The 24,834-nt window shown below is 60.1% G+C and overlaps 2 protein-coding genes across 3 annotated transcripts; one reads left to right on the top strand and one right to left on the bottom strand.

Moving 5' to 3' along the window:
* Positions 1 to 126: 126 nt before the first annotated feature.
* On the top strand, positions 127 to 10,122 carry CBX1 (chromobox 1). Its single transcript, XM_061343126.1, has 5 exons — positions 127 to 247; positions 7,060 to 7,235; positions 7,730 to 7,907; positions 8,746 to 8,840; positions 9,488 to 10,122. The coding sequence occupies exons 2-5, from the start codon at positions 7,096 to 7,098 to the stop codon at positions 9,630 to 9,632; spliced, it is 558 nt and encodes a 185-aa protein (XP_061199110.1). The 5' UTR covers positions 127 to 247; positions 7,060 to 7,095; the 3' UTR covers positions 9,633 to 10,122.
* A 4,684-nt stretch (positions 10,123 to 14,806) lies between these two features.
* On the bottom strand, positions 14,807 to 22,376 carry NFE2L1 (NFE2 like bZIP transcription factor 1). 2 transcript variants are annotated; one of them, XR_009723892.1, is made up of 6 exons: positions 21,843 to 22,376; positions 18,100 to 18,294; positions 17,647 to 17,736; positions 17,208 to 17,369; positions 15,242 to 16,993; positions 14,807 to 15,103 (listed from the first exon to the last, which is right to left on the bottom strand). XR_009723892.1 is itself a non-coding variant. In XM_061343133.1 (5 exons), exons 1-5 carry the CDS (start codon positions 22,350 to 22,352, stop codon positions 15,662 to 15,664), a joined length of 2,289 nt encoding a protein of 762 aa, XP_061199117.1. In that variant the 5' UTR covers positions 22,353 to 22,376; the 3' UTR covers positions 14,807 to 15,661. The 2 variants fall into 2 exon arrangements, 1 of the variants encoding a protein (XP_061199117.1); XM_061343133.1 differs by having other exon boundaries at positions 14,807 to 16,993.
* Positions 22,377 to 24,834: the final 2,458 nt, after the last annotated feature.

The raw sequence follows: 24,834 nt of genomic DNA, 5'->3' as shown, positions 1-24,834 counted from the left end.
GGCAGCGCGGCGGGGAACTACACTTCCCATCGTGCACCGAGGCGGGGAGGAGAGAGGACTACGCCTTCCATAGTGCCTCGCGGCGGGCGCGGGTCGCGGCGCAGGCGCAGTGCGCACGGCGGGCACCGGGGCTGGCCGGGCTCTTTTGTTCGAGGGAGGCGGACGGAGCGCGGCCAGGCCCGCGGTGACACGGAGCGGGCCCTCCTGCAGCCCCTTCCCTCGGCGACGGTTGGCGGGGCTGTGCAAGGTGCGAGGCGGCCGCCGGCGGGGGGGGCGCGATGGGGGTCGGGGGGGGCTGAGGGGGGCCGGTGGGGGGGGGGGGGATAGTGGTGCTGTGGTAAAGGCGGCCGCTGTGAGGGGAACCGGCCGTTGGTGCGCGAGAGGGGGGGTGAGGGCGCTGAGATGCTGTTGGGGCCGTTAAAGGGGGGGGGGGTTTGGGGTGTGAGGAGTGGAAGGAGGGGGCTTGGGTAAGCGCTAATGGGGGTGCTGGTGGTGAGGAGCCCCTCAAAGCGGGGGACCCGAGGGGCTGGGCCCGGGGTTAAGCGGGGTGCTTGGAGAGGAAGATCTGAGGGGAGCCCCCGGGTCGGGGGCTTTGGACGGAGGAGGAGGATGAGGGCTGGTGCGGAGGGTCTGGGTTTAGGGGTGGAAGTGTTCTTTGGGAGCAGCATTCCGTGCGTGGGGAATGGGGCGCCTGGACGGGACGGGGCTTTAAGGAAGCACCGGAGGAGCCGCTGCTCCCTGCGGGAATGCGCCGGGAAGGAGGAGGAGGGCTCCGGGCTCCGGCCGCGGGGAGGGGAGGGGACGAGCGGCAGCTTTTGGCGGGGAGAATGAGCGGGAAGCGCTCCGCAGGCTGCGGGGGGCCAGGAACGGGATGGGGCTGATGCCGGCGGAGCGCCCCGGGGCCGGAAGGGGGGGGGGGGTGAGGTGGCGAAGGGGCGGTTGTGGCTGGAAGCGGGGGCATGCAGCAGGAGCTGGTGCTGGGTCAAGCCCTGCTCTCCCATAGCGCAGGGTGGGGGTCTGGGCAGCTCCTCCGGCTGCCTTTTGAGGTTTGGGAGCTGTGGGCCTCAATCCACACTCGGAATGGGAGTTGATAAAGCGGTTGGGGGGGGAAGAACAGGGCTTGCGGAAAGGGAAGGTGATGGAGCCAAAGGGGGTTCGTACCTGTGTGGAGGAGGAGGTGGAGGATGCGGAGCTGTCCCTGGAGCTGCTGAGAGGGCAGCAGTGGGCTTGGGCTCGGGGCTGTGGAGCTGGTGTGGAGGAGGTGGCAGGGGGCTGAATGGGGAGGACCCAGCGATGGGCAGTGCTCGCTGATGGGTTTGAAAGCAGCAAGCGTGTGTTGTCCCTATGAACTGAGGGATCAAAGTGGGAAGGGGTTTTCTGGCTGCCTGATTCCAGGAGTAAAGATCCCTATGCATTTGAGAGGGGAGGGTGTTTGTGGTGGGATAGAATCATGGAATGGTTTCTGTTGGAAGGGACCTGAAAGCTCATCCAGTTCCACAGGCAGGGACACCTTCCACTAGAGCAGCTTGCTCCAAGCCCCATCCCACGTGGCCTTGAACACTGCCAGGAATGGGGATGCTCAGGATGAAGGGATGCTCCATTGGTTGGTGACCCAGGCTTGGATTCCTATCAGTGCTTGAGATCCTGGTAATGGGAATGAGAATGAAGATGTGGCTGCTCCAGCCCCTGCCCAGTGCCAGGGAGAGGCAAAACCAACCAGGTCTGGGAGCGCAGGCAGGCAGTGCTGGGGAGATGCCCCTGGATGCGGCCCCAGTGTCCATAGGGATGAAGGCTGGAGGGGAAGGTGCTGCAGGGACCTGGGGCTGCTTGTGAGAGGAACACAGTGCGATGTCAGGGGCACTGGAAAACCAGGAATCCCACAGCACTTGGGGCAGTGCTTTTCCTACAAAAGGGAGGAGAAGAATGCAAATCCCTGCTCTCATTCCAGGAGCATTTATCTGATCTAGAGGAGCTCAGTGCTTGTGTCCGCCTGGGTCACATCATTCCTGGTGGTGTGATGGGATTTCTTCCCTCAGGTTCTGATTTTCATCCCTCCTGTTGTGCGTGTACTCGGAAATGCAGAGGTGCTTTGTCTGCTGGATTGTGAACTGAACTGGGAATGATGTGGCTGAACTGGAAGCTTGTGGCTTTGCTCTCAGCTCAAGGGCTGGAGCTTTCCCTCCAACTTCCCAGGCCTGTTTCCTTGCTCTTCCCAGGTTCTGGAGAGTGGAAGCCTTAAAGTGCTGCTTCCCACTTCAAAAGCAAGATCCCTGCTGCCTTTCCCTGGCGCGTGCGGGAGGCGCTTGGCGTGCTCGGGAGTCTTTATAGAGACGAGCGGTCGCAGCCAAGGAGGGAGGCAGGAGGAGGAAACGTTTTAGGTTTAAAGCTCCTGGAAGCGGAGCTGAGCCGTTGTTCATCCTTGAAGATGCAGCCAATGAGTCTGTGCGCAGTGAAACCTCAGAGCTTTCTTCTTAGCCTGCTCTTCCTTTGCCTTTCTGAACCTTCTTCCACTGCTGAGACCAGCACCAGGCATCCCAGGAGGGTGTGGGTAGAGCTTCCTGATCTTCCAAAGGCAGTGTCCTCCCCATGGGGCTGGGCTGTTCTCTTGGTACCAGCATCTGACCCACACTGCTCCCCTTTCCCCATTTCTGTGGCAGCACTGCCTTCAGCCGCTCTTTCTTCATGGCCTTTTACCAGAGGCTGAATCCTTTTCCAGTGGCTCAGGTCTGTCCTGGATCCTTTTCCCTTTAGCTGCACCGAAAAGTTACCCTTTCGGTGTCTCCCTGCTCTGTTTTCCTCTTCCCAAAGGCTTTCGGCTTTGCCTTGAGTGTCAGGGAAGAAGCAGGAAACGCAAACGGAAAGCTTTGGCATAGGCCCATCCTGAATTTGTCTTGAGATCTTATTTTTTCAGCATAAGCCAACTTTATTTCACACATCAAGTATAGAAGACTGAAGCTGAATTTTAGGCAGCATACAACTGATGAGATCTCTCTGAGGCAGGACTCACCCAGCCCTGAGTCCCATAGACATGAGTCTGCTCATGGCAGCACCATAGGAGCTGTCTGTCCTCCCTAAGAATGCCCAGGCAGAATGCATCAGCTTCATCCTGCACCTCTGGTGTGAGATGTGTGCGTTTGCAAGCTCTGGAGACGAGGGAGCAGAGCACGGGGTGAGTCTTCCCTGCACTGCCTTTCCAAAGAGATGGAACCCTCCCATCCCAAACCTCTCCCCCTTCCTCCAGGGACCAGAACCCAGCCAGTGCTTTGGGTGCTTTGTTTTGAACACCTCAGGCTGGAGGGTTTGGATGTTCCCGAGCACAGGAGGCTGAAATCCCTGTTCCACAGCAGCGTTCCTGATGTGGAGGGTCTGGGGAGCAGCTTTGCAGCTAAAGCCATGCACGAGTCTGTGCCCCCGGGGGGCCGAGTCCCTTTTCTCTTGCACTGAGCTGCGTGTTTGACTGCAGTGCAGCGAGAGGCCTGTGCAGCAGCTTCTCTCTGTGCTGGCTCCGTGCTTGCAGCAGCGCTGTGAGCTACAGCTCAGCCTTATCCCTAGGGATATCCCCTTATCCCTGTGGATATCCCCTTATCCCCTCTGGTTTGCAGGCTCCAGGGGCAGACCCACACATCATCCTGCTTGTGAGCAGGCAGCTCCGGTGCCTACATGGAGCAGGCATGAGGAGCCGCAGAGGCAGAGCAGGGCTCTGCATGGGGGTGATGCTGGTACTCTGGGGTGTAAGTGCCTCCAGTAGAACCAGGGCAGCGCCTGCTGGAAGGAGCAGGCCCTGAGTGAGTATCTGGAGGCCTTGCAAAGGTTGCTGCCTGCCAGATGCTTACACTCGGGTTGCTGCAGCCCTTCGCACTGGGGTATTGGTCCCTCCCCTTGGCAGGCTCTTTCTCACAGCTCTCCTGGCCTTGGATTTGCATCTTTTGCCACAATAAAATGCTGGATCTGGGCTATTGCATTGCTCTGTTGCCTCTCTTTATTTCCCTTTCCACACCTACCTTTCCTACACCACCTTGAGCTTCAGCAGCTCCCCTCTGAGCTCATCGGGGCCAGACTTTACCGTTCGTCTCTCTGATCCTGTGTTGCCTTCTTGGGAAGTTGCTCGAGTGGCCCAGGGATCCAGCCGAGCATCCTGAGGTGCCTTCAAAACAAGTCCATGTCCAAGCAGAAACCAGAGCACTTTCCACTGAAGTCATCATAGAATCCCAGCCTGGTTTGGGTTGGAAGGGACCTGAAAGCTCATTCAGCTTCAGGCCCCTGTGTCCAACCTGGCCTTGAGCACTGCCAGGGATGGGGCAGCCACAGCTTCCCTGGGCACCCTGTGCCAGCGCCTCAGCACCCTCACAGGGAAGAGCTTCTGCCTCATCTCAGTCTGAAGTCCCTTTGCCTGCAGCTGAATAGAAGTGGCTGCTGAGGGAGGGGGAGCCTGATTCACCCCTCAGGACTGTGCCAGGGTTTATTTGCAACAGCGTCTTCATGGGGACCTCCTCAGCTGGAGCACACTGCCCTGGCCCCTTCTCCATAGGGGAAGAATGGAGGGGAAGGAGGAAAGAGCTGCCTGAAGCATTCCTGACTGAAACAGCCCCTCTGGGCTTCATGCTGGCCATGGGTCCAAGCCTGATGTTGGTGCCAGGAGCTCGGCCTCCTCCTCAGCCACTCCACAGGCACCCGGAGCCTTCCTGCCTTGGGGCTGCCTCCGTCTGGTGCCTGGTTAAAGATGCTCTCAGTGCATTTCAGGAGCTGGGGAGGACAAAGCCTCTCTGCTGCATGTTCCTGTGTGGCTGCTCCAGTGGGATGTTGCCAGGTGGTTGGGTTTTCACCCCCTTGGGATGAGTTGGGCAATAAAACTTCATCCTGGCGCCGGGTGTCCTGTGGCATCGAATAAGGATCCAGGGGGGAATCACTGCCTGTCTGTGGGAGTACCCCCCCACGACCCCAGCTCTGGTCTGTACAGGGCAGGGAACTGCTTCAAAGGGGTTTAGTTTCCACCTTTGGCAGCCACTGGAGCTCCATCAGCACCACTCAACGCGTGCAGTAGCAGAATAAGCTCTGCCCTGCACCCTGCTTGGGTACCAGCCCCTCCTGGAGGCCACCAGTAAAAGCAAAGCACGGGAGATCTCCAGTGCTAAACATGAGCAGAAGGAGGAAAAGGGTTTTGATGCAGAGCCTGGGCTCAGTGAGCACCGAGCACCTCCTGATGCCAGCACCCACTGTGGCCTGGCCCTGCAGAGGGAAGATGGAAGATGTCTGTCTGGCAGCAAGCTGGTCCAAGCATAAGCACATCAATAGAGCTCCTGCTGAGCAGGGAGGTGCTGCTTCTCCCTCTGCACTCTTCCATGCTCCTCAGCTGCCTTCAAGCCCTGTCTATGGGGTAGCAGCAGAGATGGGGTGCTCTGGGGTGTGCTCTGCTCCCTCCCATCCTCTCTGCTGGGGCTTCTGCTGCTCTGAACTGGTAACTTTGGAGCCTATGGGCCTGGTTTGAAGCCTTCTCTGATACCCCAACAGCAGCATCTTGTGCCCCAGGGAGCTCATCCAGCTGCGCCCTGGGAGCTGGGGGTGCTGCTGAACCCTGGCATCTCCTTCAGCCAGTGTGGAGCTGCAGGTCTGGGCTGAGGCCGAAACCCAGCCCAGTTCACAAGGATATTTACTGGAACGGGTTCTGTTCTAGAAGGTTCGTGCTAAACCCGAGTGGCAAAACAAGAACGTTCCCAGGCAGGGAGCGTGTGACCCTTTGCTAGGCACAAACAGGGATTTTCCTGCATTGCATGGGAGTCCTGTTCCTCCGTGCAGCAGGGTGGGATCGGCAGGGGGGGGCTGACATGCAGGGCTGGGTTTGGGTGGTCTGGGCCCTGTTGAAAGTTTCATTCACATGGGGCTCTCTGTGACAGCGGAGATAACAGATGGGGAGACCTGGGCCCTCCTGCCCCTTTGGTTCGTATCAGTCAGTGCAGCTCCAGCGCGCTCGGTTCCTGGGGGCAGGGGCTGGTGATGAGATCAGGGTCTTCAGCCTAAAGACAAAACCCTTCCCAGATGCTCACTGGTGCCTTGGCTGCGGCGCTGGGACCTTCTGGTGTAGCTGGGAGCAGGCAAGAAATGGCTGGGGAGCGTTTGCAAGGAGCAGGGGTGCTCCTGGCAGGGCTGAGGCGGGCGCTGCCATCCCCAGCAGCAGCAGCAGGGACCGGCTGCCCCGCAGGGGCTCTCCCTGCTCCGAGCTGGGTTTCAGCGGGGAAGCGGGGCCTCTCTGTGGTTTCTGGCTCTCTCAAGTGCTTCCTTTCAGGCTGGGGAAGCGCCTGGGCTCTGGCAGGGGCTGCTGCTCCTCTGCAGTCCCCAGTGTGTGAGTGGGGAGCGGAGCTGCACCCAGAGCTGCCCCATCACATGTTACCTGCATCACTGCGGCCACTCCCCAGCAGCGCTGGATGTGCTGGCAGCCATCTGACTGCCCAAACAGCCCGGAAAGAGAGGGAAAAAGGCAAAAGAGTGTTTTGGGGTTGGTGACTTGGATGAATATCCCATGTGCACGTCCATGGAGCAGCAAGGAAGTGAACACAGGGAGCTGTGACGTGTATTTAACTTGGAGCAACTGTTTAGTATCTATCAGCAATATGCTGCTGTCTCCCTCCCACTGCCCCACAGCTCTGCAGATGCACTCTGCCACCGCAGGCAGGGGTGAACTAAGCTGAAGGGGAAGGAAGAGGAGAGGACAGGGTGAGGGGGACATGAGGGGCTCAGCAGGGGAAGGGCATGGTGTGGAGCAGTGGGGTGCTGCTTTGGGCAACACATGAAAGCAGTGAGTTCGAGCCATGGTGTGCTGAAAACAGGGACAGAACATGGGTGGAATCAGGGAGACCAAAAGGCCAAAGCTTCAGATGGAAAAGACTCCTGCTCAAACCTCCTTTTTGCCCTTTTGCCGTTTTGTTATCTGCTTTGGATGAACCTGTTTGCTCCAAAGCAGTGTTCCTGCTCGGTGCTTTGTCTCTGTGTACCCAGCGCTTTGGCTGCCTGGCAGAGGCAAACCTGACCTTGACCCTAACATGTTGGTTCCCTCTCCTCCCTTAGCAGCGTCGCCCATAAGCTGAAAAACTGGCCAGCACAATGGGAAAAAAACAGAACAAGAAGAAAGTGGAAGAGGTTTTAGAGGAAGAGGAGGAGGAGTATGTGGTGGAGAAGGTCCTGGATCGGCGAGTGGTGAAGGGCAAAGTGGAATACCTGCTCAAGTGGAAGGGCTTCTCGGAGTAAGTGCCTCCCTGCTGCTGCTGTGGGGTGGGTCTGGGCTGCTCCGCTGTGAGCATCTCCTCCTGGGCTGGAGGCTCAGTGTCCCTCTGCCTCTCCTTGGCTGGAAAGCAGAGCTAAGAGGCCAAGGGCAGCCCTAATGGTGAAAGCAGCAGTGCTAAATGCCTCAAGCTTTCATCAGGGTGCTGAGAGCATGGCCTGGGTGAGAAAGTCCCACAAACACGCGCTGGTGGGGCTTCCCCCTTAAACCTAGTGTGAAACAGGCACCCAGGGTAAATGAATGGCATTTCTCTCCTGAGAAGGGAAATAACTGCCCAGACCTCTGGCATCCCTGTCTGGATCAGGGCAGGCTCCTGCTTCCCAGGTCGAGGACACCCATATCCCCACTGCTGCTTCTCAGCATCTCCACTGGGTGACCGGGTGCCCAGGGCTTCTCTTGGCAGGGAAAGCTGCAGCAAGCAAGGACATAAAACTAAGCTGTTGTCTTGGGTTGCAGTGAAGATAACACATGGGAGCCAGAGGAGAACCTCGACTGCCCAGACCTCATTGCAGAGTTCCTTCAGTCCCAGAAAACAGCACATGAGAGCGAGAAGTCCGAGGGCAGCAAGCGCAAAGCGGAGTCTGACACAGAGGATAAAGGAGAGGAGAGCAAACCAAAGAAGAAGAAGGAGGAGGTGAGGCCCTGTGGGCTCCCCGTGCTCACCTCCCTACCCAGACACTTGGCAGTGGTGTCTGGGAGCTGGAGCAGCCACGCTCCAAAACCTCGCTCCAGCTGTTCTTAGTGACCTCAGAGCCAGTTCTAGCACTAAACTGAACCAAACGGGTTTAGAGCACCAGGTTCTCCTGAAGAGCAGCACAAGGGGGGAAACAGGAGGTAGGGGTTGCCTGTTTTCCCTTGAAGAGGGAGAACAGGATGGAGCAGAGAACCTCCTGCTTCAGGTGCTCGTAGCTGCTTGGGAATAGGGATGGTAAAAGGCTCTGCAGGCTGGGTTCATCCCAGGAGCTGCTGGGTCTTGGCCAGCACAAGAGTTTGACCAGCTTTGGATCCTCTGCTTTAGCTTCAGCAGCACACTTCCCCCTGGACCCAGCAGGACATCCACTCTCTGCAGCAGGTTTACTCCTGAGTGATCTCAGTTCCCTGCTGGCCTTAGACATTATTAACCATTATTAGTCATTGAGATGAGCTCTTAGGCAGAAGCTCTTCCCTGTGAGGGTGCTGAGGCGCTGGCACAGGGTGCCCGGAGAAGCTGTGGCTGCCCCATCCCTGGCAGTGTTGGACACAGGGGCTTGGAGCAAGCTGCTCCAGTGGAAGGGGTCCCTGCCCATAGCAGGATGTTGGAGCTGGAGGAGCTTTCAGGGCCCTTCCAACCCAAACCAGGCTGGGATTCCATGGTTCTGGTCTGCACATCTGAGCCAGCCTTTCCGAGCAGGCACCGGTGTCCCCTGGGGAGCAGAGGCAGGGCTGTGGCTGTCCCTGGGGGGTGCTGCAAGCGGCATCTCGTCTCTTTGCAGTCGGAGAAACCGCGAGGCTTTGCCCGAGGATTCGAGCCCGAGCGGATCATCGGTGCCACGGATTCCAGCGGGGAGCTCATGTTCCTGATGAAGTGGTGAGTGTGTCTTTGTGTCTGTCACTTCTTCACTTATTCTGTGCCAGAGAGGGAAGGACCTGCGCCTGGGGAGGCCCTGCTACCTGGCATGAAATCTCTGGCGATGGCGCCGCTGCCTGAGGTGACCCTCTGCGCTGAGGCTAACGTGGATGTGAAACGAGCAGGTAGGGCCCTTGGGGGTCGTGTGGCTCTTTAAGGTGTCCCCCCCCTGCAGCAGGCGCGAGCTTGGGGGAGAAAGAGGGGCACGGTGTCATGGCCCGGGAGAGGAGAGCCGTGGCAGCGAGCTGTAGTGACACAGGGCTTGTCGCTGGTGCAGGTGGGAGCCAACCCAGGCAGGCGGAGCTGCGGGAGCCCTTGGCTTTTGCACCGTGTCGGAAGTACGGAGTGGCAGGGGCAGGGCCGCAGCTTTCACTCGCCTTCTCCTTCCCCATCCCCGACAACGCAGCGCTCGACTCACGCCTCGGTTTCCCCTGGGCTCCCGTGCTGCTTCTCCCTGCTGTGGAGCCGCTCGGGAAGGGGGCGCTTGGATGCCCCGAGCACCTCGGGGACTCCCGTTTTCCTGCTGCTTCTTGAGTCCTCTCCGGTCTCCGTTCCTTCCGCCTCCCCCTCCGCAGCCCCCTAACTTGCACCTCTGCTCTGGCCTGTAGGAAGAACTCTGACGAGGCCGACCTGGTCCCTGCCAAGGAAGCCAACATCAAGTGCCCGCAGGTGGTGATCTCGTTCTATGAGGAGAGGTTGACATGGCATTCCTACCCCTCAGAGGACGATGACAAGAAAGAGGACAAGAACTAAGCCCTGGCACCCGCTCTGGCCAGCCTTTGTATAAAGATCTGAACTGTGGGTTTGAACAAGAGGGAGAGAACGCAGCTCTGCTCGGTTGGGAGCGTAGAGATGGCTGGAGAAGATGCCCTTTGAAGAGACCAGTATGGTTTCTGTGCCCTGCAGCTGCTCAACTGCTTTCTGCAGCTTCATGCTGTGTACAGATTCCAACCAGCCCAGCTCAATGTGTGTGGGGGGGGGGGGTTGGAAAGGAAGGGAAGAGAAGGGAAGGGCAGGGGGTGCTGGGGTGGGAATGAGGGGAGGAAGTGGGGTGCTTGTTTCAAAGCTGCCTATTTTGCAGCTTGGGGGAGAGGAAGCAAAGCCCCTTCCATGAAGGACTATCCCTGGTGGTGGGTGGGCTGGGGAAAGGGAGTGCAGATGGATACTGCTTTTTCTTCAAAGACCATCTCAGCAACCCACAGCCTTCTTCCCAATAGTGTTAACTCTGCATTTTTACGGCGTAGCATGTGTGTAGGTTTTTTGTTTTGTTTCCTTTTTTCTCTTGTTTCTTTTGCTATTTTACTGGTGTATTGGTTCAGGGGGATGGGGGGGAGGGGGGGGCGGGATGTGGGGAAACTGGTCTCTTGTTTAACTGGGGAGGGAGGGAGGCGAGGTCTGGTGACAATGTTCCAGATCGTTTCCAGCTCTTTTATAGAACCTGAATTCAGAACAGAGAAGAGGAATAAAGGCAGGGCTGGTGGGGCAGAGTGAGGGAGGCAGGGACACTGTGAATGTCCAGCTCTCTGGAGCCAGCATCCTCACTGCCCCCCCCCTGCAAGTGATGTGGAGAGGGAGGGAAAAAGGGAATGGGGGGGGGGAAACACTTGTGAAAATACAAACTTGTGATCCATTCGTATCGTCCTGCAGCAGAACTGCCACTGACACATGCATTGTATGGGGGGGGGGGGATTTTAACCCTTCAAAAGCCTTTCTACCCATCTTTCCATTACAAGGTGCTATTTCTCAGAACAGGGGAAGGGATGAGGGGGGAGCCTTCTACTTGTTCCAATAGCCAGCCCGCAGCATTGGGAACCTTCCCGTTGCGGGAGGGAGAGGGAATCAACAGCAGCACAAGCAAACAACCCAATTCCATTGTATCCCTGCCCGTGGCAGGGGGTTGGAACTAGATGATCCCACGGTCCTTTCCAACCCAAAGCACTCTGATGATGCTATATTCTCCCATGAGAAGCGATGCTGGGAGGAGGCCTCACCTTGGTGCTGGAGCTGGATGCGTGACCCCAAATCTTCCCCAGTCCTTGGGTTTGTTTCTTGTTTTGTCCTGTTTTTTTGGCAATCAGATTGATTATGAATTCTCATCTATTTAATGGCCGGAGTCCTGAGCCCCACCAGGCTCCTGGCACCTCCGGGGGGCGGGGGGTGGTTGGGGGGTGGGTATGTATCTAGATTTGCCTTGTACAAACCTTTTCTAAGAGCATGTGTTTAGGTTTCGTGAAGCCGTTGTTGACCTGTAAAGTCCGTGTTTGGAGTTGAAGCTCATCCCAAGCTCTGTCGGGTTGGGGTTTGTTGGGTTTTTCTGGTTGTTTTCGGGGGGTTTGGTTTTGTTTGTTTTGTTTTGTTTTTTTTTGTTGTTTTTTTTTGTTAATTTTTTGGTCTCAATAAAATTTTAGATTTATAATCCCGATTTTTCTCTTCTCTACCAGCTCTTTGTGCATGCGATGAGTGAGGAGGTGTAGAGCAGGCACACAGGGATGTGGCTGCGGCTCCCACCGAGCAGGGGGAGCACTGGTGCAGCCCAGGGCAGCCGCTGGCTCCCCATTGCAGCCGGAGCCTTGGAGCACCTGATCCCAGGTTCTGTTTATGTTGGCTTCCATCTGGAGAAGAGAAGTGTCCTAGAGGTTAGTGGATAGAGCCCGGTCTCACCCCTGGAGACAAGAGGATGAGTCGGGACCTCCTTTGACGCGCGTGTTCCTTAGCCAGGACCCGGCAGCAGAGGTGGGGTAAGTGACCTTCACTTCCATTCTCAGCCCAACTTCGTGCTTAGGGATGGGTTTCTAAAGCTCTGGCAGTGCTGCTGGTGGCCTCCCCTTTTGTTGCTGGTGTGGACTTGTTGGGGGCTGTAAGCTCCCACTTCTCGTGTGCAGTTCTACACAGAGCAGAGTGGGCCAAAGCATTCCTGAGAGCAGGATCCTGGCTCTTGCCCCAGGGGTCCTGGCATTCCCAGGGAGCAGGATGGAGCAGGGAGGCTTTGGTGGTGGTCAGAGCTGAGCAGGGGCTCCACCAGCCCCTCATGGACCCCTCAGGGCTGCAAAACCACGCAGCCCCTTGAACTCCAGGTGATTTGCAGCAGCTCAGCCTGTGCCCAGTGGGACGGTGAGATCTCTGCCCTGCCCCAGCAGAGGCAGCAATTAAACCTGCATTAATCACCGCCTGGAGAAGGGGAACGGCCACTTAATTGAGGCAGGGAAGGCTGCAGCTCCCCGGGGAGGCGCAGGGCCATCGATCGCAGCAGGTAGCTGGAGGATGCTCATTGCTGCAGCCCCCGGGTGGGCCTGTGGTCATACTGAGTGTGGGGGGCTCACGTGAGCTGCAGGCAGGCTCCAGATCCTGGGATACGGATCTGTGGCACCATGGGAGCGGGATGCATCAGCTCCTGAGGAACAGGCACTGGATGATTGTCTCCTGACCCCTGTGACGTGCGGAGTGCTCCATGGGGCAGGAAGGGGCAAAGGCAGCTCCTCCATCCCCAGCAGATGCTGAGGGCTCAGACAGCAGCAGGACCGTGGCTCCAAGGGCCCTGATGGTGGATGAGTGCTTCCTGCTTGCACTTGGTGCTGGGTTGGCAGCAGTGACAGTGCTGGGGCTGTGACCTCCTCACGTTGTCACCTTTCTACCACCATTCTAAAGCAGTCCTGGAGAAGTATCTGCAATAAGAGCCCCCAAGGCCAGGAGGAGAGGCAGGAAGCACCACAGAGGGTGGATTTTGATGCTTCGTGTTCCCCTTGCCTGAGCTGTTGCCATGTGTGGAGCTGGGCTGGCCTCAGCACTGACAGCAGGCGTGGATGGACTCTTCCAGTCCCATAAGGAGAGGTTTAATCCTCAGGAAAAGGATATTTTCCCCATTGGAACCCTGGTGGAAGGAAACTGGGGAGCTTTTGCTTCCTCTTCTGGCTGTGCCTGGCCTGGGGAGGTGCCTGATGCTGGTGGTCACACAGCTTCGGTGCCGTGTCTCACCCAGACACTAGTGCCAGGCTCTAGTGACTGCTCAGGACCTGCTCCATCATCATGCCACGAGATGGAAAACCCCACAGCACCTCCACCAGCCATGCAGGAAGGAGGTGGGTATGAAAGCCTTAGAGCAAGGCATCTCTTAACTAAAGCACATCCAGTGCTGGTGGGGTGCAGAGGCTGCTGCCTGGCACTGCAGTGATTCAGCACCAGCCCAAGGTCTCGCTGGTGCCGCAGCTCTTCCCAGGAGCAGTTTTCCAGCCCCATTTGGTTCATCCAGGCTGTGCTCGGTGTCCGTCTGCAGGGCCCGGGGGAGGCCGTTGGCAGCAGCCTGGCTTCAGAGCAGCCTGACCCCCTCCTCTGGTGCTGCAGGGTCTGGGCCTGCCCTTGAGCCCGGCTGGAGGCGAACCCAGCTCTGCCAAGGGAATGGGGCTGGGACCAAGGGCTGGAGGCAGCCCTGGGCGCGCAGCCAGAGCTTCCCACCAGCACCAGCCTGGCAGTGCCCCTCCGATGGCTCTGCTGCAGGATGAGGTGCTCCAAACCCGCATCCCTCGGCACAGGGATGGGTGAAGGGCTGGATGGGGCAGGAGCCAACCTGCAGAGCCCCATAGAAATACACTGGTGATGGAACAGCCCCTGGCTCTGGAACCAGCGCTGTGGTGTGCACTGGATGGAGCTGCAACAGAGAGGTTTGAGCTGCGTTGGTGGCGTTTGAACGCCCAACAGGACCCAGTGCTTGGCTCAAGGAGGAGGATGAGGCTGCACCAAGGCAGCTCTGACCTGCAGGGCCCAGCATCAAGCCCCTCAGGCCTTTGGGCAGCAGCAGCTTTGCTGGCTTCAGCTCCAGGACCCACAATGAGCTCCATGCACTGCAGGTTCAACCAGGACCACACTTCAAGGGCTGCTTTGGGAAGATGCTGTTGGGAAGGAAGGAAGGGAAGAGCAGAGGAACCTTCTCCCCTCCAAGCTGGTACCGACAGGCTGGGACGACAGCAATGCCCTGGAGCTACCATGGAGGAGGAGGACCTGCAGGAGGAGGCCCCGTTTCCTTTCTCTTTGAAGGCAGTGAAGAAAACCATGAAGCAAACACGCTAGTACAGTGAATAAGCCGGTTTATTTTCGTCCTGTGCTCACAACAATCTCTCCTCGTTCCCTGACAGGTCACAGAGCACTCAAAAGAAGAGTTTCTAAGAGGAAAAATAACTTAAAACATCCGCGCAGGGCCCCCTTCCAACCTCCCCGCACCCACAGCTCCACCTCTTGTGCTTCAGCTCATGCCCAAGTCCAGCCACTGAATCTCAAGGAGCGCTCCTGGGGCTGCAGCGAGCAGATCCCCACAACCCCCCCAGCCTGAGATCCGAGCACCTTCCCCATGGCCTCTCTCCTGCCTGCACCAGGCTTCCTTCCCTTGCGTTCCCAGCCCGAGTCCTCCCTCAGCCCGACCCGCACGCACAGGACTGGCTTGGCAAAGCCTTGCTGTTGGGTTTGGAAGCTTTGTTTCTGTCGGTTGCTGGTAAAGTCGGTCGGCTCCCAGCTGTGCTATACTGCAAATACAGCTTTGTAGGATCGCCTCCGTGGCGGAGACAGACAGTGATCAAGGCACTACCCCCACCCCCCTCCTGAAAACAAAGGAAGTCAGACCAACACCTAGGGACAGAAGAGAATCCTATAATGTGATCACACGGTTACACGGAATCTTTCGGTATGGCAAAGAGAACATTGAGCAGCTTTGAACGGTTGGGCTTCTCCCTTTGTATGTTTCTTTTACTCAACACAAGCACTCAAGACCCTATAGGGAAAACCAGGGCTGAAGCCCTAAGAAATCAAAGCGCGGTTACGGAACAGGAATCCTAACGGCTGTCTATAAGCTCTATGAGTGACGAGCCCACGGCTTGGGGGGGGGACAGGGAAGGGGTTCAACCCTCTGCTCCCCTTGTGCTGTGCACGGCCGTGCACTCGCCCAGCTCCCGGCCCTCGGATGGGAGACGACAGCGTTTGCATGCAGGCTGCTGCGTGTGCCGGACCAGCGCGGCGGCAGTGACATGCTCTGAGTGTGGTGATGGGGGGGGGACCCGGAGCACAGCGGTTCTGTTACCCCTCTCCAGTGCCCCCCTTCCCGAAAGCCCTCCACAGCTCCTCCACACGTACCCGGTTCTCCCTGTGAGCTTCCTCAAGCCTGGCAAGGGTTAATTGGAAGTCACAGCACGCGCGTTGCCATGTGTGCACCGGTCTGCTCTAGGAAGGGATGCTGGGTAAATCTGGAATTCAGTCGGATCGAGTCACACACACCGATGGCAAAAAGGGGTTGAGGGAAAGGAAAAACAAGGAAAAGAACCAAAACCAGAAAAAAAAATAAGGGAAAATAAAATAGGGAAAAATAATAATAAACCAACTACCTGAAATCACAGAACTTTGGAAGTTCAGAAAATGTCTCTCCTATCACTTGGTTTAAGTTCATTTGCTTAAATCTCTTTTTTGTTTCTCTTATTTAAAGCCAGTTCCTAACAGTAGTTTGTTTATCCGCCTCTGCCAAGCCCACCGCCAGTGCTGCCAGCTCGTGTCCTGCGCTCAAAGGATTCCAAAGCTGTGGAATTCCGGCGGCGGGCAGCCCCCAGCGCTCCGCCCGCAGGTCCCGCAGTGTCTCCCGCCGGCAGCAGTCCCCTTTGCTCGTGTGGGTTGGGTTGGTGTGGGTCGTGGTTTGAAGATAGGATCGGATAAGAAGGCATTGAAAGTTCCTCTAAGTACTTCCAGGCTCAGCCCTTCTCCAGTTCTCCCGGTTGAACGAGTGTCCCGCTCCTCCCGCGGCGCCCATCCCCTCACTTCCTCCGGTCCTTCTGTTTGCGGTCCTGGCGCCGCGCCGGCTGCTCGGCGGCGGCGCGCGGGATGAGGAGCACGCTGCCGTCGGTGCCGTACTGCAGCGCGTACTGGCTGGGCGAGTAGGGCTGCCCGTTCTCATCCCGCAGGCGGCCGAAGACCTCCTGGTAAAGGTTCTGCACTTTCTGCTTCATCTGGCGAATGGATTTAAGGAATTCCACTTTCTCCCTGAGCAGTTTGGACTTGTCCCGTTGCAAGTCCTCCACGTCCCGTTCCAAGTTGAGGATGGTGTCCAGCTTCCTCTTGCGGCAGTTCTGCGCAGCCATCTTGTTCTTGCCTCGCCTCCTGATGTCGCGGATGAGGCTGAGCTGAGCCTCGCTGAGCTGGTACTTGGAGAGGAGCTCGTTGAACTCCTCCACGGGCAGGTTGATGATCTTGTCGTTGGTGAAAGGGATCTTCATGGCACGGGCGCGATGCTCGTCCCTGCTCATCTGCTTGTCCAGGAACTCGGACGGTTTCTCCTTGCTGCTCTTCTTCCCGGTGCTGGGCAGTTTGGGCTCCTCGGGATCCAGGGCCCCCGGGGCCATGTTGTAGGTGTGGTTGTGGCCAACGTGCTCCAGGTAAGGCAGGTAGTGGAGCTGCGATGGGTCCTGGTAGCTCATGCGGCAGAACTTGCTGTACTCTGGCTGGTAGCCAACCGCCCCTTCCGCTTCTTCAAAGTCCACGTTTTCAGAGTCGGAGCTGTAGCCGACGGCTCCTTCCTCGGAAAACGAGGAGGAGGAGGAAGAGGACGAGGAGGAAGAAGAGGAGGAGGAGGAGGAGGCTTCGGAGCTGCTCAGAGAAGCAGGACTGTGGCCAGAATCCAGAGAAAGACCTGAGTCGGAGTCAAACTCCTCTTCCAGCTGCGAGGCCTGCACCGGGTTGAAGCCCTCCTCAATGGCCAAGTCCATCAGGCTGATCTCGTCCAGCATGGCTTCATCCAGGAGCCCCCCCAGCGGGTCGGGCAGCTCGGGGGCCGCTGTCTCATTGCCGGTGCCGTTGAGCTGCGGGGGGAAGAAGATGCCGCTCAGGTTGGTGGAGCCGAAGGTGCTGTTGAGGCCGGTGGAGTTGTCCGGCGCCAGCTGGAGCAGGGCTGAGCCGCCGGCCATGGAGGGGCTTTCGATCTCGGAGCTGAAGAGGGAGAAGTCCTGCGAGCAGCTACCCAGGGAGGCCTGATGCAGGCTGACGTTCTGGTTGATGGGAGTGTTGGGGGCGAGGCTGTAGTTGGAGGCCAGCAGGTCCCCGCTCGTGCCGTTGTACAGGGGCTCAGCGGCCGTGGTGTTCACTTCCATAGCCTGCAAGAGACACACGAGACGGGGCCGGTGAAGGCGCCGTGCGCCAAAGGCAGGGCAATGCTTCTGGATCTGCCAAACGAGCCCAATCCTGCGGGCTTGGCTGCGGGAAGGTGAATCCAGCACCACGCACACAATGTCACCGCGCACGTTGAGACAAGACCCAAAGCGCCACAGCCCAATGGTGCAGCAGCGAGCGGCCGCCCCATGAGCTCACCTGCATCTCCATGATGGACATGAGGTCCTGCCACTGCTGCTCCAGGTCGAAGGGCGACTCGGCCTCGGCGAGCAGGGGGGGGAGCAGGCCGGGCTGGCCGCCCGCGGGCCGGCTCTCGCCGGGCACGGCTTCGCTCAGGGTGGGCACATCCGCGGCTGGAAACTGAACCCCATGAGGCAAGAGTGAGGCCATGGATGGGGAGGGAAGGCAGCAGTCCCGAACCCCGCTTCACCCCTCCATGTGGGCAGTCAGTTCCCCTTTGTTCAGAGCAAACTGGGTGCAGTTATCCCTCTCTGCACCGATAGGAAGCAAGGACAGAAATGCTTAACTGTGACCTGCCTGGAGCCTCCCCTAAGCAGGCAAACCCCACTGACTGCTGGTCCTGCTGTCCGCATTGAGGGAGCCATGAGGAGCCGAGGACATCACCGCATCCACTCACCTCCGAATTGTCCCCAAACGGGAAGGTGGCCTCCAGCAGCCTAAGGCACTCCTCCAGGGACAGCGCTGTCTGATCCTCCGCACCGGGCACCTGCGGGTAACACAGTGCCAGCCCCAGGATGAGGGAGGTGATGGGGATGGTGGCGATGAGCAAGGAGCTCCTTCCAGCAGGGCTTTATTCCAGCGCATCCAAAAAGAGACAGAGGCCCCACCCAGTGGCTCCATCCTCCTGCTCCTGAGAGCGTCAGAGCGGAGCAGGGAATTGCTGCTCCCCTCCTGCCAGCGCAAGGACTCGGCTTGGCCACAAGGACCCGGTGCCCTCACCTTCCCTGCGGACCACGACCTGCGCCTTTCCCCCCCCCTTCTCCTGCAGCTCTTTCCACCCTTCCCATTGGAAAGCAGAGCCTCCCCCCCCCCCCCCGGCGGCCCCAGGGACCCGGCTGCGGGGCGTTACCTGCGCAGGGAACCTCTCCCCGGTCTCCCCATCAACTAAGAGGTTCCTGGCCAGGAGCTCTCTCCTCCAGCCGTCCCCATCGCTCAGCTCTTTGTCCACTTCGCTCTCCTTCTGCCGGTGGCTGTAGTCGAACACCTCTCGCCCGGCGCCCAGATCGATGTCCTGTCTCCACAGGATGTCAATCAAATCGATGTCCTGCAAGACAACCACCGCCAGCCCTTCAACCCCGGCCGGGAGCGTACACACACACCCGCACACACACACCCCCGCCGTTCCCCGTTCGCCTCCCGGGGGTCCCCACCGCTGCTTTGCGGCTCCTTCCCCTCCCCACCGCCCATGGACACCCGGTTGGGCCCGCCCGGGGCCGCCTCGCATCCATCCGCCCCTGGAGCCATCCCGGCCATTTGCATAAGGGGTGGGGTGCGCGGCAGGAAAATCCCCGCATTCCCACCCACCTGATGCAACCCCGGTACCGGGCCGCAGTGTGCGACCCCCCCCCATCACCCCCCCCCCACCGGTACCGGGCACCGCCAGCACCGCCGATGGAGCCCCCCCCCCCGGTACCTTTCTCATGTCCCCAGCTGCCGCCCGGGCCGCGGCTCGCACCGATCATGGTCCCCGGGGGAGCGGCGGGGGCAGGCGGCGGCGGGAGGCGGTGGCGCTCATGGCCGGCCCGGGGCGGCCGCGGGGGCTCGGCTCGGCGGGGCTGGGGCTGCGGCCGGGAGCGGGGCCGCTCCGCCCGCAGCTGCGGCACCGTCCCGGGCCCTGCGCTCTCCGGTACCGGGCCCGGTCCCGCCGCCCTGCCCGGGCCGGGCTGCGGCGCGCCCCGCCCGCCCCTCCCCCGCCGTTACCTTGGCTGCGGCGGCCGCCAAGCCCCGCCCACCCGCGCACCACGCCACGCCCCTTCTCCACCAATGAGCCGCTAAGACACGCCCCGTTCGCAAAGCCGCCGCCAATCCACGCCATCTGGGGACCACCGCCCTGACCAATCCCCAACGACGGGGGCTGACGCTTCAGCCAATCACCGCCCGCGCGGTGCACAGCCCTGGCGCTGCGGAGCCACCGCCCCCCCCCCGGGCCCGGCCTCGCCCTGCGCAGCACCGGAGGGGGGGGGGAGCGGGAAGCGCCTCCGGGGTGGGGGGTGGGAAACGGGGGTGACCTTGAACACCCCCACACCCCCCCCCGCACCGGGAGCCCCCCCCCTCGCCACCGGGACCGAGCCCAAGTGTAAGGGGATCCGGCGGGGGGGGGGCAAGCACCAGCTCATCACATGACCGCCGGTATTTATATCCCGGGGGTGTGGAGCCGGCCCCGGGAACCGGAGCATCCCCCTCCCCCCCACCCGGGCCTCCCCGCCCCCAATGCTGCAGAGGGAAGAGCCCGGGATGGCACGGGGATGGAGATGCAATAACCCCCATTTCCCCTCTTTGGGATGCAGTAACCCCTGTTCCCCCTCTTTGGGATGCAGTAACCCCCATTCCCCCTCTTTGGGATGCTCCAGTGGTGGCCAGGCAAGGGTTGGATTGATCCTAGAATAACTGGATTGACAATCAAATAATTAGATTGATAATGGAATCAGATTTATAATGGAATAATTAGATTGGCAACAGAATATTTAGGTAGACAATAGAATAATCAGATTTATCATTGAATGATCAGACTTCTAATAGAATCATTGGTAATAGAAGAATCAGATTTATAATGGAATAATTATCTTGAAAACAGAATAATCAGATTGATAAGAATCTTATTTCTATTGGAATAATTAGATTGATAATAGAATAATCAGATCAATAATAGAATTATTAGATCAATAATAGAATAATTAGATTGATATTTTTTTACTTATCCCTAAAAAACAGGGATATTCCCAGCAAGGTCGTGCCAGACCCAGGCAAGCCACAGTATTGTAAGCACTGGGAAAAAAGTCATGGAAAAATGGAAGCCCAAAGCTGCACCTCATCCTCATCATCATCCAGCACCTAAGAAAGGAAGGGAGGAACAGACCCTGCAGATGTCCCTGGAGGCTGCAGATGGCAGAGCTCACACGGTATTCCCGTTGGGAAGGATGGGAGCTGCTCGGGATGAAGACACCCCAATAACCACAGAGAAGCCTGCTGGGGGATGCTCGGAGCCAAATGCTTTGGAATGTCACACCGCATCCCAAGGGCAACGTGCCACTCGGTGGGAGCACGAGGACAAGGGGATGTCCTGCTGCTGGTGCCTGGTGCTGTGCCCCCAGCAGTGCCGCAACAACAGCCTCCCGGCTGGTCCCAGCCAGGGATATGGGGGGAAAAAGGAGATGGACCACAGAGGAGGAGCATGGAAGCCTCAGCACCGGGAATGGAGAAGGTGCAGCCCCAGACCCGCACCCTGCAGCACTGGGCTGTGTTTGCAGAGACCTATGGAGCCCCTGTGTCCAACCTGGCCTTGAGCACTGCCAGGGATGGGGCAGCCACAGCTTCTCTGGGCACCCTGTGCCAGCGCCTCAGCATCCTCACAGGGAAGAGCTTCTGCCTAAGAGCTCAGCTCCGTCTCCCCTTGGGCAGGTTCAAGCCATTTCCCTTGGCCTGTCCCTACATCCCTTGTCCCAAGCCCCTCTCCAGGTTTCCTGCAGCCCCTTGAGGCACTGGAGCTGCTCTCAGGTCTCCCCTTCAGGAGCCTTCTCTTCTCCAGGCTGCCCCAGCCCAGCTCTCTCAGCCTGGCTCCAGAGCAGAGCAAGAACAGCAAGCATCTAACACAGAAAGTGGGAGGCCTCTGGGAACCAGCAGCATTCCCAGCCTCAGACCCACGGCCTCCTCTCCAAAACCTGATCCCAGCTTCCCCATGCTCCAAGGACCTGATGCCATCAACCAAGATCACTGGAGTGGGGAAGGACAGCAGAGTCGTCCATGCAGGACCTCCACAAGGCATTTCCCAAGCAAAGGAATCTCCTCTCTCAATTAGCAGGGGGCCTGCAGCCCCCCAGGTGATCTCCCCTCACTGACACCCCCAAGGTCGACGGCTGCACACCCCCAGTGGGGTCTGATGGAATGGGATACCCAACGCTCCATCCCCACAACGCTCGCCCCTCAAAACCAGCCCTGTCCACACAGCAGCCACGTGCTCGAGCCCAACCGGGCCCTCAATGCAAGGGACCAGGGGCAGCACATCTGGAGCACAAGACACAAAGGGTCCCCCGCCATGAGACAAAGAGAACGGTGCCGGGAAGGGACGAGAGCAGCAGGTCCCGAGGCCCAGGCCCGCCCCACGAGGCTGTGCTCGGGCAGGGGAGGTTCTAAGCCAAGGCAGGAAGCGCTTTGCAGTTCACCTCTCCCCACCCACGTGTGATGAAAGCCCGGCCGTCACCAGGGGCACTGGAGGAGCTCCAGCACCCAGGAAGCCGCCTGCCCGCCCGCCCGGCCCCGGGAGGAGCTGTTACCCAACGCCCCTGTTTATTTCCCAGCCTCGTCCCATCGCTTTCGCAACACAAAGCCACGTGCAGAGGGCGAAACGCTGGCCCCAACCCTCTCCCCCTCGGTTTACTGTTGCTATCAGGCTGAGGAGAGGAGAAACAACAAGGAAAACCCACCCCATGTGTAACCCAGGCACCCCTAAATGCATCCTAACGGAGCATCCCAAGTGAGGACCCGCTGTTCCCAAGCACTAAACCCAACGTGCATCACGCTGCTCGCTCAGGTGGGTACCAAAGAGCAACACACACACCCCCACCCCTCCCAGCAGCCACAGAGGCTCCTGCCTACCTCTTTGGTCAGGTTGCCATTGACAGGGGCAGCCACCGCTCCCAGATCTTCCAGTTCCTCCCCAAAGCCTTGCTCAGCTCCGCTCTCCCTCACCCCGGCGTCGGGGCTGCTCCCATCCTGGAGGCCGCTGCCGTTCTCTAGGGCGATGCCGGCGCTGGGCTGAGCCCCAGCCACGGAGCTCTCGGCGTCTCTGTGCACCAGCCAGGCGCTGACTTCGGTGGTGGGCACCTGAAACCTGTCCAGGGCCCTCACCTGGTTGAGCAGCCTGCGGGCGGTGAAGTAATAGTCCAGGTCTACGCTCTTTGGGTGGATGCCATAACCGTCCAAGGTGTTCCTCAGGTTGTGAAACTGGGTCTGGGTGTAAGCGGAGCTCTGGCCAAGGATGATCTCCCGGAGCGGGGGGAGCTGCGAGGTCAGGTAGGTGTCCACGTCCACGCGCACGCCGATCAGGCTGAGCAGGATGGTGAACTGGATGAGGCCTTCGGTGAAGTATTTCTTCAGAGAAAGCATTTCTGGAGCAGGAGGGGGAGAAAGGAAGGAGAGGAAGGTTTGGGAATGAACAGAAAGGGCACCAAAAGCACGGCGCTGGCGCTGGCGCTGGCTGACTGCCCCACACACAACAGGTTGGGTGGCTTGGCCTTCGCCCTGCCCCGCTTTCACACCGACCGAGCAAAGCAGCGGCTTCGGTGCTCAGGATGGGAGCTTAAAGCACAGCCAAGGCTTTGGGTTCCGCACTTGGGTTTCCACTGACACTCGTGGAATGACGGCTCCAGAGCTCAAGCAGCACCAAACTCGGCCTCCCCCCGCCTTCTCCTCCCGGTACACGAGGACCCGGTCACTTACTGCCCAAACCCTCCACATCCAGCGGCTCCCCCCTGCTCCAGGCCGGGGGCTGCTCCCTCCTCCTCCGCCTCCTTTGTCCCTTCTCCCCGCCGCTCCTTGAAGGCGCCGCTTACGACCCAAAGGTCCCGCTCATGGAAGCTCCAAGCCCTGCTCCGCTTTCATCAGCAACTGAAACGGAACCGGAGAGCGCGCCCGGTAACGCACGGCGGAGGAGGCGGCTCCCTCCCTCCCTCGGACCCCGGCTCACGGCGGGGCCCCGCCGCTCGCCCCATTGTCCGCGCTTCCCCTCCCCGCGCTATTCTTAGCCCCGCGCGTCAGCTCCCCCCCCCCTCCCCTCCCGAGGCCTCCGGCCCCGCTCCGCCACCACCGGCACCAAAACATCCCCGCGCCGGGCCTGTCCCGGACCCACCGGGGGCAGCGCAGGGCCGGGTGCTGCCGAGCGAGCGGGGGGGGGTCCAAGCGCCGCCTTCCTCATAACCCCCCCCTCACCCCGCGGCCCCTTTAAGACCCCCTCCCTCCACCTCGTGACCCGCCCCCCCCCGCCGCTCCCCTTCCCCTCCGCTCCCCCCCCGGCCGCTACCCGCTCGGCGCCGGCCGCCACCGCGCTCCCGGTCCCGATCCCGGCCCCGCCGCCGGCCCCGCTCCCGCTCCCCGCCCTGGCCAACCACCGCCCCCTCCCGCCTCGCGCGGCGCCGCCGCCAATCGGCGCCCGTGAAGGGGAAGGCGGGAGGAAGCGGCGGACCAATGAAAGACGGAGGAGAGGCGTTGCTCCCGCCCTCGCCGGCCTGCGGGCAGGCGGGCTAAACTGCCAATTGGCGCAATGGGCCAATCGGTGACGAGAACAGAGCAAACGCGACCCGCCCCTGAGTGACAGCGCTTCTCATCCAATAGAAGCCTCCGCCGAGCGGCAGCGGCAGCAGCCAATGAGACGACGCGCAGGGCCCTTCCGCTTGAGTGGCAGCGGAATACACCAACCCCGGCGAGGCAGCAGCCCCGCCCCTTCGCCCCGCAGCCGTTGCCATGGCACCCGGCGCCCCAGGCCCTCAGCGAAGGGCGAGGCCCGCAGCCGCCATGGCGGAGGCCCCCCCCCACCTTCGGACACCTGCGGCGGGGCCGGGGCTCCCCGGGCCCTCTCGGCCGCCGGAAGCCCTGAGTCAAGGCCGGCCCCGGGGCGCCGCCGGGCCCCGCAGTGAGTCGGAGGCGGCGCTGGAGCGCGGCCCGGGCAGCGCCTGTGCGTGCCCCCCCGCAGCGCCCGGTTCCGTCGCTGGTCCCAGGGGCTCAGTGGCGGCTCCGGTTGGCAGCGCCCTGCGCTCGGAGCTGCCGGGAACGGGTTAATTCCATCCCCGGGAAGGGGCTCGGTGCCCCCGGGGTGCCGCTGCCTGGGGCTCCCGCTCGCAGCGCGCCCTGCGGGGTGTCAGTGGGGCTGCGCATTAGAGTCGTGCCCCATCGCAGGAACCCACGGGCGGGTTTGGCTTTGGGCAGTGAATGAGGCCCCGGCTCTCAGTGCCCTTTGGGGCAGTAACTGCCCAGCGGAGGGGAGCCGGGACCTGCCCCACGCCAGCTGGAACCAAGGCGCTGGGATCCGCAGGGAGAGCCGCGGCAGCGGAGGTGGCAGAACCATGGAATCATGGAGGAGCCCTTCAAGGCCATCCAGTCCAACCATTGCCCAGCACTGGAACCTAGCTCCGTCTAAACCTGCCCTGGAAGTTAAAGGTGCTGCGGGACCGGAGCCCATCCTCCCCTCTCCGGGGTGATCCCAATGGGAGCTGTTAAATAAGAACGCTGCAGTTCAACCCCATCACCTCTGAGCTGCTTATTTCTACCTTTCCCTATGGATCGGTGTGGCCCGAATCGATGCCGGCACCCACAGGGCAGAGCTGGCAGGGAAGGCAGGTAGGAGGTGAGGGCAGCCAAGCAGCACCACCCCTGCCTGCCATTCCTGCCCAACCCAGTCACCCTCTCCCTGCCCCAGGAACAAACAGGATGCCAGAGACAATAGTTCATCCCAAAGAGAACCCATGGAAAAGGAGCGTGGGCTCCAGCACGCAGCAGGGTGAGGTTTCCCACCCAGGGGTGCATTCCCAACGTGGCAGTGCCACCGGAGCCCCTTCATGCCAGCAGCAGGAATGCTCCAGAGCATCCACAAGCA

The sequence above is a fragment of the Neopsephotus bourkii genome, unplaced genomic scaffold (assembly GCF_033783945.1).
Source record: "Neopsephotus bourkii isolate Nb327-2 ecotype Australia unplaced genomic scaffold, CSIRO-AGI_Nbou_v1 NB_1821, whole genome shotgun sequence".
NCBI lineage: Eukaryota > Metazoa > Chordata > Aves > Psittaciformes > Psittacidae > Neopsephotus > Neopsephotus bourkii.
The sequence above is the reverse complement of the archived record's forward strand: the minus strand, read 5'-3'. Positions and strand labels throughout refer to the sequence as shown.